This window comes from Clarias gariepinus, chromosome 6, assembly GCF_024256425.1.
Source record: "Clarias gariepinus isolate MV-2021 ecotype Netherlands chromosome 6, CGAR_prim_01v2, whole genome shotgun sequence".
In the NCBI taxonomy this organism is placed as follows: Eukaryota; Metazoa; Chordata; class Actinopteri; order Siluriformes; family Clariidae; genus Clarias; species Clarias gariepinus.
In genome coordinates this window covers 19,451,749-19,471,247 of record NC_071105.1, presented here as the reverse complement: position 1 = coordinate 19,471,247, position 19,499 = coordinate 19,451,749, and the positions used below count along the sequence as shown (strand labels likewise).

The following is a 19,499-nucleotide window of genomic DNA, read 5'->3' as shown; positions in this document are numbered from 1 at the left end:
ATTTAAGTGTGTGCAGGTATTTATCAGGTTAATACCAGACACAGTATGGATGTGTATATTGAACTCTAACTAAAGAGCAGGTACGGTTTGCTGGGCAGAGCTCGGTGTTACAAACCTCATGTGTCCAACACCCTCTCTATCTCTCTAGTAGACCGTAGTGTGGCTTAGGAGTATAGTGCATAGCAGGCAATTTGAAAAAGTAGGCATTGTCTCATCCCTCAAAATGGCCTCTTGAGGTGTGTGTGCGTGTGTGCTTGTGTGTGGGAGAGGGAGAGAGAGAGAGAGAGGGGCAGGGGTTATAGAAAGGCAGTCTGACAGTAATCTGAAACTGGCTTTCAGGAGGGACTCTGTATGAAGGATAAAGAAAATGAGACGGACTTATAGATGACAAAAGAGGTTGTTGCTCTAATTTTTTTGTTTGTTTTTTTTCTTCTTCTAGAAACAGTTCAGCATTGCAATAAAACACAAACTTATTATCTGTCTATAGATTCACAAACTCTGAAAATCTGTCTCTAAATAGCCATTTAGAATTGCGTGAAGTATCACTGAAGCTGGACAGGTGGGCGCCTATCAGCCAGAATGAGTTGAACAAAGCTAACAGTTTTATTACATTTAATACATTCTACAAGTCTATCTTATACATATTCATATAGACACACATTCCGAGCACTGACCGGTGATTTTAAGACTGATTGTTTGATTAAAAAAACTGTGCATGTTTCAAGAAACAGTGTATTTGTGTTCTATGTTGAGCATGACTAATGTACATATAACGTAATAATTTTTTTTAACATTACACACATTTGGTCGGCCACTTACGGTTTTCATTACAATTATCACATTTTATCAGGTACATTAAATATTGTAATTGATAAAAGTGATGCCCATGCAATGATCAGGCGTAATGATCCCTCTAAGTGAGAGGTATGGGAGACTACAGCTAATACCATCAACGTTTAATCTGTGTATCAGTCGTATCAGTTTAAAAGACGCACATAAAAAAAAAAAAAAACGCCCTCAGTAGCTCACGTACGTCAAAGCAAAAACTATCATTCTCACAATCCCAGATGTGGCTGTGTGACACCATTATGAGTGCCAATATTTATTGCTAGCCCACCCTACTATACAACACTACAAAATTATATTTGGTGACTGCATAAATAAAACTTTTCTTGGCAGTAGACAACAAGCTGCCTCTCTTTTTCTTAAGGTTCTCAGCAGAAATAACCGATCAGTCATCGTAAAGGCAACTTGGTGGCGGTGCTTATTGATAGACATTTGGTTACCTGGTAGGTTAAAAGGTAAGTGAGGATGATGCATCATTGGCTTCTTTGTGTGATTGTTTTAGAGCTAGTAGCTCGCTTCCACGGAGTCCTTGTCCACCGTATCTATGGGCCGTTAGCAACCGTATCTATGGGGACATGTTAGTGAACACCATTTATGTGGGTGCTAAGATGTTTCCTGATTAGAGGTGAAAAATGTCTGCATCAGCCGTGAACTTAAAGATAGTTCGGGTTGTGTTTAGACTGCTGCAACTGCCTACTGAATGTCTAATCACTGCTGGAAGTTTCTGGGTTATCAGTTTAAGGATGATGTGGTCATCATGCAATTTTTTTTGGGGGGGGGGAAACAGCCTGATGATTTTAACTTTCTCATTGTGTAGGTTTATACTTGAAGCTTTATTAGTTTGATTGTATACTGTATTGGTACAGTAGGGGGAAAAAAGTGTCTAAAAGTTGGGAAAAGTAGTCTCTTCTAGTAATAACTATTGTTGAGGACAGAATTTTGACAGTTTTAACAATGATTCAACTTGACATACCATGATCATTCACTACTCAGTAATAAAAAGAATCTTCATGGCTATGGCCTACTTTTTTGTTTGTATGGTTTTTTTTTTATATATGATTGTGCACAATTGAGTCCAAGCCTCAGACTGCCTGACACCCAAGCAAATGCACCCACTGCCCCCTTCTGTATAGCAGAGATACTGCATCATTTTAATGTGGTCGGATCCAAAAATCAAACTGCATTTATTTGGACACGTTATGTGATTGTTGTGATTTAAACCGCTGTATGTTACTATTAAATGTACCATTTATTATTTTAACATCTTCATCTAGGCTTACAGCAACACTGCACAGAGCAATTTAATGTTCAGTAGACTTTTGGGGAACTCCACTTGAAATCCATGACCCTGCGGATATTACTTTTGATACATGGCAATTTTTGTAGATCAGGCAAATTTTACAGGTCCGTAATATGATTTTATGATTTTGTGCAGTTAATCGTGCAGGAGTAGTGTGTTCTTTTACTCTACCTGAATATTTGTGTGCATTATGGTGTTTAGGACCGTTATCTGGTTAGCTTTTTCATCTGCTTTTTTGTGGCACCAAATTAATAGGCCTAGAGTGACCGGCATTGCTATTACAGCTCTTACTCTTTTTTTCTTTTTTCTTTGCATCTGAACATGTTTTGCCTTTTCTTTTTTTCTTTTCTTTTTTTCTTTTCTTTTTTAGTTGGTGACCAGGACAGTGGAGGTTAAAATGTTTATGGATTTTATTATTCACATCCTCTACCCTATTCACCATCTGGCTTTTGACAGATATTATTTAGTATTTCCCTGTTTATGGTTTCAGAGTCATTTTATGTTGGACTGATCTTCAGACCTGGTATAAAGATCTTGTTTCGGATGACCAGTCACAAATGAACAGTGCTACGTTCAGCTGTGAGCAAGATCAAACATAAAACTGTTTAATTTGATGAGTTGAATCGCTGTCGTGGATGATCAAGAACAAGTCTGACATTTCACATGTCCGTGTCTCTGACTGTAAAAATGTTTCTCGAGTAGAGTGCTGTTACTTAAAAATATACCTTAAGTAAAAGTGAAAGCTGTTATCCGAGTAATTGCTTGAGTACAAGAAGGAAAGTATTTAATGCAAATCTGAAACAACATAATACAAATAGATAGTGATGAATCTCATTCGTAATTGTTTGGTCTGTTTTGTATGTGCTGGGATCACTTTATATAGACTATACAGACATTGATTGAAAATGCCAGAGAACAGACGACAGACCAAAAGCAGCTGAAACCTGGATATTACACCCTATTGTTGTCTTTGTCATTATTCATTTAAGGGTTGGTTTGAGTAACAGAGGAAGCATGTTGTGCTAAACCATGCTTATTAACTACCAGCTTCTCTGTCGACTCAGTCATGTTTACCCCTCTTATCTGCACTCTTTTAATATTGTCTTGTCTTCCTTAGACCAAAAAGAGCTGAATAGATGGAGTACTTTATTGAACATAAAGGGAAATTGTACGACGATCATTAATCTATGAGTTGGAAATTTGCTCACATAACAGCTAATACCACGAAGCTGGATTTTTTCCGTAGTTTGCAAATTTGATTTGTTATTAATCCCTTGCATTAATATTGCATTTGTGGTTCAGAGTGTGCTTTATGTGTAGGTTTAGGAAGTCGTGTCACCCCATGTAGTCACACCAAGACTAGGGCTGTGCAAAAATATCGATACATCTAACTATCGCGATAATTTATTTTACGATAGTGTATCGATAGTCAAACCTCGAGTATCGATACTACACTTAAGTTTCTAATAGTTTGGAGGCAAGAGAGTTTTTGGTCTAACAGTTTGGTGACAATGAATACCTCATATTAGAGCATTATGTTCCAGTTTTATGTTTACTTAATGAACTTAAATTTTTTTGCTTAAATTTATTTTAGGTTTATAAATTGTTTATTTAATTTATATGTAACTTTAGTGGCATATATATTTTAGTTGAATGTTTAAGTGTTAAGTATTTTATAACAATATGGACTTCAATCACACTGTGCCGTTCTAATGAATTGGAATGGATGGAAAATAAATTGGAATTGGAATTTTAATTCGTCTGCCTACTTTATCAAGTTGTCAATATAATGTGACACACATACTAATACAAACTATTGCAATATATCACAATATGTATTGTATCGCAATATATCGTGATTTATCGTATCGTGACCCATGTATCGTGATACGTATCGTATCGTGAGGCCCTTGCCAATACACAGCCCTAACCAAAACCATCAGTTCATTGGACAATGCTAAGCATAGGAATGCAGGAAACTTGCTGTAGTTTGTGTGTCTGATTTGTCTGAATGTTCTCTTGCAATGCCTGGGAACTGTAAATTAATCAGTTATCTGAAATCGATCAGTTGTTTCCCAAACCTAAAATTATTGACATGGCATGTTACTTGCTGTACAGGATCTTATATACAGTATGATGAACATCCTTGTGTATAGTAATTTAAAACCCTCATCCTTCTGTTTTATTTTCCCAGGTCTCCTGATGTGTGTCAGGTGCTGTGAGTGGCATTGCGGCACCACACCTCAGGAGTGGACTGTCTCTGCCATCCGGATTTCGTGATTCCCTCTTCCCTCCCCCCTCCTCTCCTTTCCCCCTGTCCCTCCATCCCTATTCCCCCTCCCTTCCCCCTTTCCCCCCTCCCTTGCGGCGCTGTGCTTGACGTCATGAGCATAGCAATCGCACTGGGAGTCACTACACCTGAGACACCTTACACAGACATGGCCGCCGGATCAGAGTGAGTACTGCAAACTTCTTAGGCAGTCTTTCTCCAACACTTTGTAACTTTAGCCGACCCCTGTCTGTCCCCGGTTGTAAATGTTTTTCATTATAGGTGATTAACTCATTGCTAATATTTGTCTTTGTTTTAGTTTCACGTCTTACCAGTTAACAATAAGATAATCAGATCTTGATTAGTAGATGGAGGTGTCCTGTGACATTTTACAACAGAATTTACCTCAGAATTTAGTTCACGACTTGGTGGTGTGCCATTTCACTTGGAAAAACTTTAGATTTATTAAATGATGTGGCATCAGTATGTCATCGTACAGTCCTGTACGATGACATACTGGACCGGATTGCTTTTGAATAAGCAAGGAGTAGATATACATCATGATTAGCAATTTGTAATGTTTTTATATAATCTCTCCTCGGTTATATAATAACCACCCAAGCTTTATTTTGGTGTGTCAGAACCAGCAAGCTATTCCTTTTTAAGATACGATAGGACAAATGCAAAGCCTTCTTGGATGTTCATGTTATCCTAAGGTTCTTTTGCCACCTAGTGGTCAGCTATGAGAAGGTTTCACAATTAGAAAAATGAATACTGTTACGTAGGTTTTTTTGTAATGTTTTATCTTCTACACTATCTCAGTCCTGAGTCAGTGGAAGCAAGCCCTGCAGTAAATGAGAAGACATACTCAAACCACAGCTGTGGGAGTGCACAGAATCATGGATACCGGGGCCTGCCCTATGCTGTGAGTATCGCTTCACTTGCATGACATGAGTATTTTCATAAATATACATAACATCCAGGTGTTAAAAAAAAAAAAAAAAAAAATCTTTTAAGTTATTAAGTTGACCATAGGTCAAAGATGTGTTTTGTGTTCATTCTAGTTGTAAATTTGTTGTTAGCTGCTGCTAACTGATGTTGTGTTATGAACTAAGTACACTAATTATAAATAGCATGTTATGCTATATTTCATTAAAAAAAACTATATGTAAAAAGTTTTTCATGCCATGCTTAAATACCATACAGCAAGTACTAAGTCCTGCATGATTTTTGAATGCCACATTTTATTTTTCATTCCCACCTTCTTGCTTTCCCTCTTTCCTTTCTCTGTGTCTTGTCCTCTCTCTGTCTTTCTTTTTCTCTCTGATACCTGAACACCATTGTTTGAAGATGCAACAGTCTTCCATTGTGTGTTGTCAGGATCATAACTATGGAGCGCCACCCCCTCCTACCCCTCCTGCCTCCCCACTCTCCCAGACCATCATTCCCCGCCTGGAGCTCAATGGCGCCCTCGGCCGTTCACGACCCCGTTTCCACACCAATGACGCTGACAACTCTGCTGATAGCGACAGCTCCTCAGAAGAGGAGGGCGCCGTGCCATCAGGCTGGTGCCAGTGCCGCCTGACGTCAGACCGCTACCTCATAAAATGCGAGAGCTGCAGGTAAGGTCACCTCAATGCTTAAGGCTCTTGGTTAGTGCAGTCAGTGATGATGATAAAGTTTGTCATCAATATGCATCTAAACTTTGAAAAAAAATTACATTATTTTTCCAAATTACTTGAATTTTTTTTTTTTTATTAAAATATATTTACATATTCTTTTTTTGTTATTCCAAACCCTACAGATTCCGTTGCAATACCATGTAGCCTTTGAAATATCTTTAGACAGATTTAACGTTTTTACAGATGTATTTCATAGGCTATTTTTAATAAGGTATGTGAGAAAAGGGTGTTTTTGTATAAAATAACAACAAAACATTATTTTGTTGTTTAGACAGAATTCAGGTGAAGTAATATTCAGGTTCACTCGTGTAAATATTAATGTAAAATTACCAGTAAATCAAGGGCTGATGATTTACCCCATCTGGCTGCAGCTTACCCTCTTAAATCCTGTGGAAGCAGTTATGGGGGTACTTAGTATTGCCCACTTTTTTTTTTCTTTTTAGCTTTATTTGTGATCATTAAACAATTGCATGTTAAAAAAAACATTTATGGTGATGTTTGTCTGAGGTTGTATTTGCCCACTTAAATCAGATGACTACACACAGACAAAAACACCTAGAATTAAGAGGTGATACTAACATTTAAACACAACTGTTTTTTAAATCAAGAAATTCACATATATTTGTTAACTATTTAGCTTGAGTTGTTAGTTGCATCTAGTGCAGTGTAGTTGTATGTGTAGTGTGTCTTAACAATGTGATGTGTACAGGGGGCTGGACAGGAGGAAAGGACTGGATGGGCAGCGTCGGAAACAAGACAATGTGTCAGGTAGGCTATCAAAGAACACAGACCTGCACAGTTAAAGCTGCAGCGTGACTTGAGCACTGCTTTTTGCTACATGCGTGTTTCTAATGGTGTATTGATTGGTTGTGTTTGGACTATTTTTTATATTTTTTGGTTATTCATTTTTTTGATAGTAGGAGAGAGCAGCGCTACAGAAAGTGGAGATGAGGAGGTCTCAGCTGCCACAGTGTCATACACAGCCACACAGCACACACCCACCAGCATCACCCTCACTGTTAACAGAGTTAAACGCAGCAAAGCCAAGAAGAGAAAGAAGAGCACGGAGAAAACACGAGCTGCCCCTAAAGCTAAGAAAGTCAAGGTGAACATAGAAGCGAATAATCTTGCGCTACTGCTTACAGGAACAGGATTAATTACAGCCATATTCTAAAAGGCATATATTAACAAATATTACACCTGTTTCATTCCATAGGCCTTTAGGGAAGGGTCCAGAAAATCCTTAAGGATGAAGGTAAGAACAAGGTGTTAACATGTTACAGCAAATAGTGTACTCTTAAGGCTTTTTTATTTTGTAGTGCTGTGATGTAATTGGTAACCAAGTAACATTTTTTTCCTTTCTCTTTTGCTTAGAACTCCACCAGTGAAGCGAGTGTTTTAGATGAGAACACAGCTGAAGGTTGGGAGACACGTATCCGCCAGTGGACAGATCAGTATGAAGAGGCACAGGCCAATCAGTACAGTGCTGATGTTCAAACACTTCTCCAGCTCCATCACTCTGCCACCAAGAGCTCGCCAAACCCAGCAGCCCTCGCTATGGACACCATCAATCGCACAGAGTTAGCCTGCAACAACACCGTATTGAGCTCTCAAATGCAGGTACCATACTTTCACTGTATTAACAAAAAAATGTGATTTGCATTCACACAATTATTTATTTTTTTAAACAAATAATGTTCGTATGTGTAGTTACAGCTGGGCCGTGTAACACGGGTGCAGAAACACCGGAAAATCCTGCGAGCAGCACGGGATTTGGAGCCTGACACACTCATCATTGAGTACAGAGGCAAAGTCATGCTTAAACAACAGTTTGAGGTCAATGGGCACTTCTTTAAAAAGTGAGTGCACTTCAAAATTGTAGGGGATGACCATGTGGCTTGTAAGTTTTTTTTAAAAATTACAAGTACATTATAATTTTTTAAATGGTAAAATTTTCATGTATATTCAGTCTTTTTTTAATGTAGGTGATAAGCCTTATACTGTTTTTCAACTATTAAATAAAATAAAAAGTGTTGTTAGAATTGGCCTGGATGTTTATAAGTCTGGTGATGGTTGTTTTTTATGTGTGTGTTTCTTTAGGCCCTACCCATTTGTCCTGTTCTACTCTAAGTTTAATGAAGTTGAAATGTGTGTAGACGCACGGACATTTGGGAACGATGCTCGCTTTATCAGGAGATCCTGTACACCTAATGCTGAGGTGAATAGATAGTTGAGGTGTGATCAGAAGGACATAATAGACAGGTTCACTGATGCTATCTATACTTAAGTCTGGTATTGTATTAATTAACAGTTCAGTGCAGCATTATTAACCAAAGTACACAACCATGACAAATGAAATGCAATACTGAGTAAGTTTCTTTCTCTCTCTCTTTCTCAATATCCCTCTCTCTCTTTCTAAATATCCCTCTCTCTCCATCTCAATCACTCTCTCTCTCTCTCTCTCTCTCTCTCTCTCTCTCTCTCTCCCCTTTCTTCTACATCCACACTCAGGTGCGGCATATGATTGCTGAGGGGATGATTCATCTGTGTATTTATGCTGTTACTCAAATCTCCAAAGATACCGAGGTCACAATTGGCTTTGATTACGAATTTAACAGCTGGTCAGTGTGTAATTTCTTACACTGTTTGACATGCATCTTATTTGCAATCTTTAAACGGACTCAGCTGTACTAATTATTTCCCTCATATCTCCCACATTAGTAACTACAAGGTGGATTGTGCATGCCATAAAGGCAATCAGAACTGTCCCGTGCAGAAACATAACCAAAACCCATCTGAGACACTTCTGCCCCCACCACAGACCCCACTACCTACTCTGCCAGGGGCAGAGACCCGCAGAAGGCGGGCACGGCGGAAAGAATTAGAGGGAAGCGGGTTGATTGGGAGTGTTTCCGACGATAGCAATCAGCTCCTGGATGAACAAGGGGAGCCTGGAACTAGTGAAGCAGAGGTGGGTGTCTTTGCATGTGATGGAGATACAGATGAGTTTTTGGCAAACCTGATTTCAGATTTCTGTGTTATGTAACGGTCAGGATTACAGTTTAGCTCCAACCCATACTAAAATTACATGGTAAGGTTAAAATCCTTGTACTTGAGTTAATTTTGATACATTAAAATCAAAGCTTAGACCCGTACATTTCTGCAATTTGCAGTAATAAAAAAATATCTTTCATTTATTTTGTTAATATTGAGCCATGCTTTTTTTTTGTTTGTTATTTACTTCTGGAGCTTTAACAAATATTCCCAGTGCATGGTTGGACATTTGACACTGTCCGTGGACAAATTTTGTCCTAATGCTCAAAAAATGTTCATTAATGTGTAAATTTTACTCTCTTTTAAATGATTGTTTGGCTTCTACAGGAGGGTCTGATAGATGGTGTTAAGCAGGAGGAGGGACAAGATGAGTTGGATGAAATGGGAGCACCAATACCTAACAGCAGACGGGTAAGGAGGGCAGCAAGAGCATAAAGGACAATTGGCTAATAGTGATAATTGATTAATAATATTTGACTTAACAACAAAAAATGTAATACATTTCCAAAATATGTAATTGTTTTTCTTTTCTTTCTTGTTTTATTTTTTGTACTTTTTCCATTTTTTTAGTATAGAATTCTTAGTTTCAGTTTTCTCTCTTTTTATAAATTTTAAAGAAATATCTAATTAAAATAAGTAGATAAAAATGTGAATCATTTAGATTAAAATAATCAGCAGCACAGTGGTGCAAAGGTTAACACTGCCACCTAACCTAGCCACTAAAAAACCTCCTGCTTCTCCCAAGTTTTCTCCCGTTCTCCTTATTATTACATGGGATTTATCTGGTTTTCTCCACCTTCTGAAACATGGTTGGTTGATTAATTAAGCTAAATTGCACCAAAGTGTAAAAAATTATCCCTTGCCATGATTCCATATAGATATCTTGTGGTCGGTGTATAGATACAATTGGACACATTCAAAAGTAAATAATGAGAGACAGTGATTTAGGAACAAGGAAATACAAATATTTTGTATTCTATGCTTTAATTTATATCTTTGTAATGAAGGCGGTTGTTGCTGTATTATTCATTTGAAGTTTTTTGTTAATTTTGGTCTTGAATAGAATAAGATGTGGTTTATTCTGTTCCTGCTGATTGTGTGGTATCTACTGCAGTCGCGAGAGGACCGGAAAGCTGAGGCCATCATGCATGTGTTTCAGAATTTGGAAAGGAGGAAGAAGCGTGTTACTCAGGGTACAGAGCGTGTCGGGCTTGACGACCTCAAACAGGAGGGAATAGACCCTGAGGATGGTGGAGCCTCCTCTCCCACAGGATCTAACCCAGGTCAAAATGCAGGGTTGATCGGAGGTGTTAGCACACGCCGCACGTCTTTTGCCACAGTGAGTTTTTACTGTTTAATTTATTTACTTGTTCTTTTCTGTTTTAATCATCTTCCCTCAATCACATTTTTTTGTGGGATCTTTTTTTTTCTTCTTAAGGACCCAGTGGCATCAGTTGAAGCAGAAAAACCTTCCTCAGTGAACGTTGTTGCTCCCAAACCTCCCCCAGCACGCCCCAAACCACGGCCCAAGAGTCGCATCTCGCGTAATCGGGCAAGTTCTGCCCAGCGGGCACGTCGCCAGAGGCAGGCTCTTCTAGCACAGCAGGCAGCCGAGGCAGGAGCAGCAGGTGGGGAAGAGGGAGGCACTGTGGCTGGCACGGGTGAACTGGGGCTTGGGGATGGACCACTGGGTGTCGGACAACCTCAGGATGGAGAGAGCTATGGGGTCTCATCTACAGCACTAGGCAGCAAGGCAGGGGTGAGATGTCCCAAAACAAAAAAGGTAAAATAATTGTAGTTTCCGATACCTCTACTGCACTGTTAATCAGGGCTACATTTGCAAAAACTTACACACACACACACACTTGTCTGTGTGTATGTAATGCACTAATTTAGTAATTAATAAATTAATAACCGAACACATCCCATTTTGAAGTTGTAAATCTCGAAACATGCACTTTTTTACATTTTGAAATCAACCACGACACAATGCTGACGTCAGCACTTTGGTATTTATCTTCGTTTCCGTTATAGTTTGTTCAGTTTGTAGGTGGTTTTGCATTACTCACAATTGCTAGCACGTTCTGTATGCTGCTCAGAGCAATCTAAGTGATAAAGAAAATGTAAGCTTTAAATAATCAGCATTCCAATTCTCATTCAAAGCAACAGGATATTAAGTCTGTTTATTATCGATTGTTTTATATGTATCATATTGGTGATGCCATGCTTTTGATCCCTTCAGTACCTGGTGACGGAGTGGTTAAACGACAAGGCCCCAGACCGAGCAGAGGAGCCAGTAGAGCGGCCCTTGCGCATCACCACAGACCCCACTGTGCTGGCTACTACACTCAACATGCTGCCTGGTCTTTCACACTCACCCCTCATCTGTACCACCCCCAAACACTACATTCGCTTCGGCTCTCCATTCAACCCAGAGAGACGTCGCCGGCCCCTTATTGTTGATCCCACCTACGGCTCCTGCAAAAAAGTAAATACGGTTATGTGTGGCATGTTATGTTTTCGGAAGACGAGTAGTGTTAGCTTAAAAAGAAAGTCTGAGCTTTCTGTATATCGTTTTGTAGTTATTAATTAAATAGCCTTTAGCTGTTTGCTGCTATTGACGACTTACACTCATGTGTAGAGGTGGATAAAGCAGGCCCAGGATGAGAGCATGTCCTCTCTCTCCATGGAGGATGGAACCGAGTCTAATTCTTCACACCAAAGTAACAGCAGCAGCACAGCCTCCAGATCTGGTAAAAAATTTACATTTGAAAATAGTGTACATTTGACCTTTTCTACAGAAAGTAATATAAGAATAATATATTATATTTAGTTTTATTAACTTGACATTCCTTTTCTTAGAATTAATGGCACCTTTTAAAAAAAGGAAGTCAAAGTATGCATCAGAAACAGTTGCACCACCTCCCGAACTCCTCCTTCGACCTTTGTCCCCGATCACACCTCCATTGCCGTCTGAGGCCTCTGTGAGCTTGCTCCACCCTCTCCTCTCTTCCTGCTCGCTGTATTTAGGAACCGAAGAGGAGAGGCAGAATGGTGCTATGCCACCTTATTCTCCTCTTCCATCTCTTCCTGCCAGCCGGTGCAACACACCTCTGCAGTTTGAGGTACAAATAGTCTGCTCACACATTATTTTGTTTTCATGCACACCGCATGTGCGCATTAGCATAAATTATTATTATTTTTTTTAAGTATGGCACAACACCAATACTTGCCACGAAGCTTTAATAGACTACTGTTTTTCAACCTAAATTTTTGGTAAAATTTATATTTCCTGCATTTACCCCATTTCACTGTGAATCCTTATATAATGAAAAATAATGGAAAACCTGTTTACTGGAAATCTCTGTAATTTAGAAGAACACATGTTCACTCTGCGGAAGTATTAACCCAAGGGTTTGAAGTAACTGGATATTTTTTGTCCATATATAGCAGGGCCACGGAATAATTTATCCACTGTGTTCTTCTCCACAGAACATTTCCTCGCCTGAGGCATCTCCTGTACACAGACCAGAGTCTCTTTCTCCAGAGGTATGGAAGGTATTTAGTTGATTTTTGTACATGTGCGCATATGCTGGAGAGTCTGAGAGTGACAGTAGCAGTAACAACTTCTGTAACTCTCTGCAGCCCTGTTTGCGACCAGACTTCGATACCCCACGGATCATCACCTTCCCTGAACTTTCCGTGATGTCTGGTCTTGGCAGTCCAGCGCCCCCATCTGATGACTTTCCCCTGACTGGACCAGAGTCCGTGACTGGCTCTGGAGATGGTGTGTGCCTCACACCAGTCCCTGTATCTAACGCCGGTGACGCCTCGTCAGGCCCACGCTCAAATGAGGCGCAGGTTAGAGAGCAGGTCTTTAGGACAGAGTTCAACCTCATCTACACCTGCTCTCCCCTTAATGCCAACTTGAGCACCGGCCCTGTGAGTGACAGAAGACATTCCCAGTCCGAGGGCAGCTTCTCCCCTGCTGAATCCTACTTCAGCTCTGTGAGTGGCCAAGGCTTAATGGGTGAGCCAGGGCCTGGTTCTTTTTCGCCTTACCCTGAGCCTCAGTTTGGGAGTGGCACACCTCCTCATACCAGCAATCCACCACAGAAGAAGAAGGCAAGTCATCCTAACTCCAATTGTTTTCTATTTGAATTTACGTTTTAATCAAAGCGAGAGTTTAAAATTATTTAACATATGAATTACACGTGTTATTCAGGTGAATTTAAACACCTTCACTTGCGTCTCCCTCTACTGATTGTTCAAGTCTTATTTCTAACTTCACTGTGGACTTTCTCATTAAATGTGGAAACTTGCAGGCAATTGAATTTTAGCTGGTAATAAGTTATGCTTTAAGGCATGAAGGAACATTGTCATTTCAGAATGTTCTCTTTGCTGTACTTGTTGGCACCAAACATATTTAAATAAATGATTTTAAAAAAGAAAGTTGCAACTACAGATGTACATCTGAATGCACAAGTAATTAAATGAGTACTTTGCATTGAATAATAGACAGTTATCTCCTCTTTAACACATCACTCACAAAGTGATGTCTCTTTGTATGTCAAGCCAAATCAGGACTCTTCCTTATTTCCTCCCTGTTCCTCTCGCTCCCTCTCTCCTTCCAACTATTGCAAAGTCTTTTCTTCTTCACTTTTTTCAAGGCAGAGGGCCATGGGAAGTGGCGTTAGTCAGCTGCCAGGCTTGCCTAATTACCAGGCACTAGCAGTAAGGCGTGAATTCAAGCCAGGGCAGAATATGGTGAATATTAAATACTTGGCCTCCATTTAGAAGTGTGCATGTGGATATCGTTTGCATTAGCATACAGTATGCCTCCTTTACCTGTACTGCCCTCAAAACCCTTTAACATGCATAAAACCATTACATATTGTTTCTTTTACAGACACAGCAACATGTGCATCATTTATGTGTTGATTATGTGCTTGTCATGCACTCTTAATTCTTTGACATAATTTTTTTTTTTGTAATTTAGTTGTTAATAAAGTGTTTTAGTGATGCACTGAAATAGAAAAAAACAAATACTTGGCCTAACTAAAATGTCTACATTTATTATTAAGTAATAAATAAAACTATTGTACTTAATTTACTCATTTGTAAATTGTCCAAATTATTTATGATTTTATGTATGGCTATAATTGTAAAAGCACAAAGGAAAACAACAACAAAAAAATTCTTGTACACATTCTTTTAAGACCATTTTTTTTAAATGAAAAAGCAAGTGTGCGTTATTAGTTTTTCAGTTCCCAGTACCTGAAATGATTAAATACTCTAATGCAAATAAACTACTTTTTAAAGACCAGCTGGTCTTTTCTGTTGGTCATAATCCGTCACTTTCTTTTGGCTAAGTGTGTTCTAAAAGCTCAGTTGTAGGTTATTTGCCAGACGAGAACAAGTTGATGGAACTGTTTCAACGGTCTGGTGCAGGAGTGTGTATTTTTTTTTATAAGTAAAACAATTAGTGGGACATTTTTTTTATACAATATAAAATTTTTTTTGTTAAAAGATTTCAAAAATGAAAGCACTGTAACTGACTTTTTTTGGTGCACAAAAATGCATCACATTGAACATAAGGAACATAATGTTTTTTTTTTCTTCCGTTTTTTTTAACCAATTTGACCTAAATAGATTAGGTGGCCAAAATTTCGGTGCATCCCTACTTGATATATGTTGATCATATATGCTGAGAACTTCCATGAATTCTGCCATTGTGTGTGTGTGCGTGTATTTGAACTTTTGTGCAATTTAACAAGCAGGAGAACTGTTGAATATTGTGACATGCATATTAAAAGCAGAAAGTTTGTCAGCAGATTTTTGTTAAATATACCAAAATGCTGGTTAACACTGCATGCCTTACCATTCTCATTCTCATTGAGTCTATGGATGGTGCCGTGTTACATCCTGGATATTTTGGTAATTTTTGGTGCATGTGCGTGTGTGACATGCAACCATCTGATGTGGTTGTCACCATTTATTCTTTATTTAAAACTTTGTAAATTTCTTATGTCCTTGTATTCACTGCATTAGGTATCTTTGCTGGAATATCGAAAAAGAAAGCAGGGATCACGGGACCCTGAGCCAGTAGGCTCTGCCGGCGGCACCATTGGTACCCCTGTGCGCTCTGGCTCTCTGTGCCAAACTGCTGAATCCCCCGGTGGAGCGCGCTCACTGCTGCAGCCACCCGCCTCCCCACACAGCTCCTTCTCCTCTCCAGCCCATCAGCCTTTCCCACAGATAGAGGAGGTCAGTCCTCCAGATCTCAGCACCACTGTGGGGAATCACTCACAGACGTCCAGCCACTGGTAAGAATGCATACACACGCTCAGGTCAGAAATGTACTTATGCGCTGTGAATGAAGATGAGATTTTGTACATGTTTTAGGATGGTGCCAACATCAGTGGAAAGGTTGAGGGAAGGGCAGGGAGTTTTGGAGCGTGTTTTGAGGGGCAATATAAAGATGGAGCGAATACTCAAAAAGTCGGATGGTGGAACCAATGAGCAAGGAAGTAACCGAGACAAAGATATAGGTATGGAATAACTGAATTAACATATTCTTTTTGCAGGCAAATTTTCAATGTTTGTATTTCTGATTTTGTGTATCTGTTGAGTAGGTGTAATTAGGGTGTGTGTGTTTGTGTATGTGTGTGTGTGGACAGATGGACTGGAAGAGGATAGATGTACCCTCCAGAGTTCATCTTTGACTTCCCCCATGAGGAGTCCCCAGAGTTACAGCCCATCTGTTCACTCACACCAGGTAAAACTTGTTTAATGTTTTCACTGTGCTAAATGAGGTGTTTTTAAAATAAAATTTTTCGCATCCTTAAATTTTTTTTTGTGCATGCTTGTGTTTAACCTTTTTGATTTTTGACATTGCTTTAGGTTCAGCCTCATTTGGCAGAACCAGATCTACATCTCGAAAGCTCCACCTACCACCAGCAGAGTAGTTGCTCTCCTTTTCATCCCTCCTTCAGTACCTCTCCTTCATCCTCCTCTATGTCAGTGGTTCAGGGCTACCATCCGTCTCGACTGGGGATATCTGCTTCTCTAGGCCAGGATGTGCTCTCTTCCTCAGCCTCTCCTTCAGGGGACTCCAGACACACAGGGGGAACTCTACAACATCATAGTAGAGCAGCAGGAGGGTTGGACCTGTCTCACATCTACTCAGACGGCCATCATAAAGCCAGCCTGTTAAACAGCAGCACTCTTTCAGGGTCTATGAGTGTTTCCTCCAGAGGCCAGGGCCACTCGGACAGCTGCACTGCCATTAGCAGCCAGGCCTCCCATGCGTCAAGACTAACCCAGTCGCCCACAGTGCGAAACCTAAAAGCAGGCAGTCCCAGTCCCTCAGTGCTGCAGGCCAGCTCCAGGCTTCTCTCAGTCAGCGCAACGCAGCACTATCCACAGCGGCATTTGCAGCAGTCCCCTATGCAGGGTTCGGGTGTACGAACACATTCTGGGACCTTCTAGAACTGTTTGTGTGTTTGTATTTGAGAGCATATATGAATGTGTGTGTGTGTGTGTGCGCGCGTGCGCGCTTGTTTGTCACCCTCCTCAACTAAACCTGTGGATAAGTTCTGGGTTAGGGGAGGGGACTTGATGTACAGACATCAGAAGAGTATGGACTCTTGTAATGACTGCCTCTTACTTTCTTTATCTTTGTTTTCCTATTTTTTTTTTCTTTTTCTCTCTCTCTCTCTGTCACCAAAAATCCTGCATTTCTGCAATTTATAAGTAGTCTGGCGTGGATTTCGTTATAATCTTGCAGTCAGTGAAAAATAAAAATATATATAACCTGTTTGGCAAGGGGAAAAAAGCAAAGAGTTAAATCATGTGTAATTTTAAATTTACCCACATGCTTGAAAAATAGTTTCACTCATAATTTACTAAAATATATGATGATTTGAATCAGACACCATATGCTGATAATCAGTTGTTGGATCAGTTAGTGTTTGGTGCTTTTCACTTTATTCAGTCGTTAAATTTGGGTCAGTCTGCTGGATCATTCACCGACAGCTGAATTTCCTTCAAGCAAAAAGTTTCTTAGATTCACTCACATGGGTATATACTGTAGGTAAATTTAATTTGCTTATCTTTCTTCCTCTTAATCATTCCATTCAGTCTGTCAACTGTCACTAGGTTTCTAGGATCATCCCTTGGTAACCTATTTTGTTTTGTTTTTTGTATAGACTCATTCTGTAATACTTGACAAACACAGATCTTATGGTGCTGCAGTTAGCTCAGTCTTTGTTTGAACTGACTTTAGGGTTGTCTGAAACCCAGTATCATCATGTCCATTAATAGTCTGTTGAAATGTATAGCTGTCATTTGGGACTGGTTTTATGTTCATTTTTAAAACTGGGTTCTAGTAACTGTTGCTTTGGTGACTTTGAAATGCACGGAACTATTTTGAAAAGTAAGCTGCAGAAATATTGTTTTTACTCCGTTATAGGATTTATTCCCCTTAACAGTTGTTGAATCCTGCAGGATTTTTTTTATTATTATTTTCATATTGTTGAGAATTTATTTTTCTCTCCCTTGACCAATCCTTGCATTCCATACACCACTCAAGGCAGGAGAAGTGGAGATGTGGCTGGATGGTTTGATTAGGACATTAAAAAGACATATAAAAATGAAAAAGATAGCTGCTGGGGTCTCATACTAAGTATTGTTCATGCAAAGTGCTGCTTTCAGATGTGGTGTTTTTTTTTTTTTTTTTTTTTTTCTTTTTTTTTTTTTTATTACAGAATGCTGTACTTTTGTCCGTTTGATATTCATCGCAAACGGTGAGGTCACCTACTTGTGCCATGGTGAGAGTAAAACTGAATATCAAATCAAATGCAAAGGATACCACTGTTGTATCTTGGGAGCTGTAGTTTTTGTCTTGGATGTCTGTTGGGTGGACTCAAGACGGACTAAATCTACAGTGACCCAGAATTCAACTTAAATTTTTTTTGTTGTTGTTGTCCCCCCCTCACTCAAACCCCTTAATCAAAGGACCTTACAGGAGACGGGGAAATGAACAGGTTCATTTGATCAGCCTTTGAGATACATTTTGACCTTTGGCTTTTTCTGCCAGAGGTCTTCCTCCCCATTTAGGAAAAGACTCAAGGGTACTCACTGATTAACATGAATGTTTGTCTTTTCACAGAAGACTTCAAAAGAAAAAGATTTTATGACCAGAAATTTACCAGCACCTTAATTACAAAGGAAAAAATGTTAACAAGCAAGAAAACATTTATGTATGATCACGTGTACTTGCATAAAATGTTATATACTGTTCCAAGAAAATATAGTACACTAAATTTGCCGCATGATATTTTTTTCTTTTAGGTTGGATTGACAGTTGAAAGTGTGGATGTTCCATAAAAAACTGGACATGTTTCAAAGGTTTTATTTTTTACACAAATCCAAGTTTGGACCCCTCCCACTCCTTTAAATGACGATAAGCAGAAGATATGTAATGTCTTTTGATAATAAAATAGTCATGACAACGTGTTTTGGAAATGGCTGTAGTATATAAAAAATACACATAATGTGACTACAGTGAAGACAATCAGGAACACGAAACTGAAAATAATGGGTGATGAAGGCTATATGAATGATTAAACAGATTAGACACAAGCCTTATTTCATCTTTGAGCTTTAGCTTGCAGGGTCTGTCACACCGAAGATCTCACCTGCATACTTATGCTTGGTTCATTTGATTAGTGCACAGGAAGGCAGCTTGCCATATTTTCATATTTTGAAAACCCCCACCAAAAAAAAAAAAAAACGTTTGCACACACTGGTCAATGACTCATTCAGTGTTTAAAGTATTACAGGAAAGTCTTCTAATTTTAACGAAACCATTCTGCCTGTAATTAAGGTAAGAGGGTGTGTGTAATGAAGACAACAGAATACATTTTATAACAATATGGTTCTAATGTGATTTGGCTGAAATGTCACACCTAGATGTAACTATACTATAGCTGTCTAGGGAAAATACATAGTAGCCGCACTGCTGTCTTCATGACTCACATGCTAATCTGTATACGCAATGTGTGATTTTTAAAGCATCTAAGATTTATTATGTAAGGGAGTTCGAAGATGAAACTTTGTCCCTCTTTTTAAACCGTGACTAACACACAATGCTGTTTGACTACTTTTTCATAGTGATGCAATTAGGCTTTTGCTTTCTCTCTGCATAAAGAAAGTAATGCAGCAACCCTTTAATCTGTCCGGCTCTCCCGGCCTCTCTTTTTTTTTTTTTTTTTTTTTAACCATTAAATGCCATTGTAACTACACTAACAATGTCACTTAGCACAGCATAAAACTTAACTACTTG

General features: G+C 39.2%; 1 protein-coding gene across 4 annotated transcripts in view; it reads left to right on the top strand.

Annotated features, from left to right (window-relative positions):
- Window positions 1-18,666, top strand: part of setd5 (SET domain containing 5) — a 28,918-nt gene extending 10,252 nt beyond the window's left edge. The window contains exons 2-24 of one of the 4 annotated variants that reach the window (XM_053498519.1): window positions 4,341-4,601; window positions 5,238-5,340; window positions 5,796-6,037; window positions 6,807-6,865; window positions 7,015-7,202; window positions 7,314-7,352; window positions 7,472-7,717; window positions 7,808-7,956; window positions 8,198-8,315; window positions 8,609-8,718; window positions 8,819-9,068; window positions 9,479-9,562; window positions 10,266-10,490; window positions 10,590-10,934; window positions 11,394-11,639; window positions 11,793-11,904; window positions 12,014-12,276; window positions 12,644-12,700; window positions 12,797-13,276; window positions 15,203-15,477; window positions 15,557-15,702; window positions 15,832-15,929; window positions 16,055-18,666. In XM_053498519.1, the coding sequence (XP_053354494.1) occupies window positions 4,531-4,601; window positions 5,238-5,340; window positions 5,796-6,037; window positions 6,807-6,865; window positions 7,015-7,202; window positions 7,314-7,352; window positions 7,472-7,717; window positions 7,808-7,956; window positions 8,198-8,315; window positions 8,609-8,718; window positions 8,819-9,068; window positions 9,479-9,562; window positions 10,266-10,490; window positions 10,590-10,934; window positions 11,394-11,639; window positions 11,793-11,904; window positions 12,014-12,276; window positions 12,644-12,700; window positions 12,797-13,276; window positions 15,203-15,477; window positions 15,557-15,702; window positions 15,832-15,929; window positions 16,055-16,642 (4,494 nt within the window). In that variant the 5' untranslated portion in view covers window positions 4,341-4,530 and the 3' untranslated portion in view covers window positions 16,643-18,666. Of the gene's footprint in view, window positions 1-4,340; window positions 4,602-5,237; window positions 5,341-5,765; window positions 6,038-6,806; window positions 6,866-7,014; window positions 7,203-7,313; window positions 7,353-7,471; window positions 7,718-7,807; window positions 7,957-8,197; window positions 8,316-8,608; window positions 8,719-8,818; window positions 9,069-9,478; window positions 9,563-10,265; window positions 10,491-10,589; window positions 10,935-11,393; window positions 11,640-11,792; window positions 11,905-12,013; window positions 12,277-12,643; window positions 12,701-12,796; window positions 13,277-15,202; window positions 15,478-15,556; window positions 15,703-15,831; window positions 15,930-16,054 lie in introns of all 4 variants that reach the window. The other 3 variants (XM_053498518.1, XM_053498520.1, XM_053498517.1) reach the window with 3 other exon arrangements.
- Window positions 18,667-19,499: the final 833 nt, after the last annotated feature.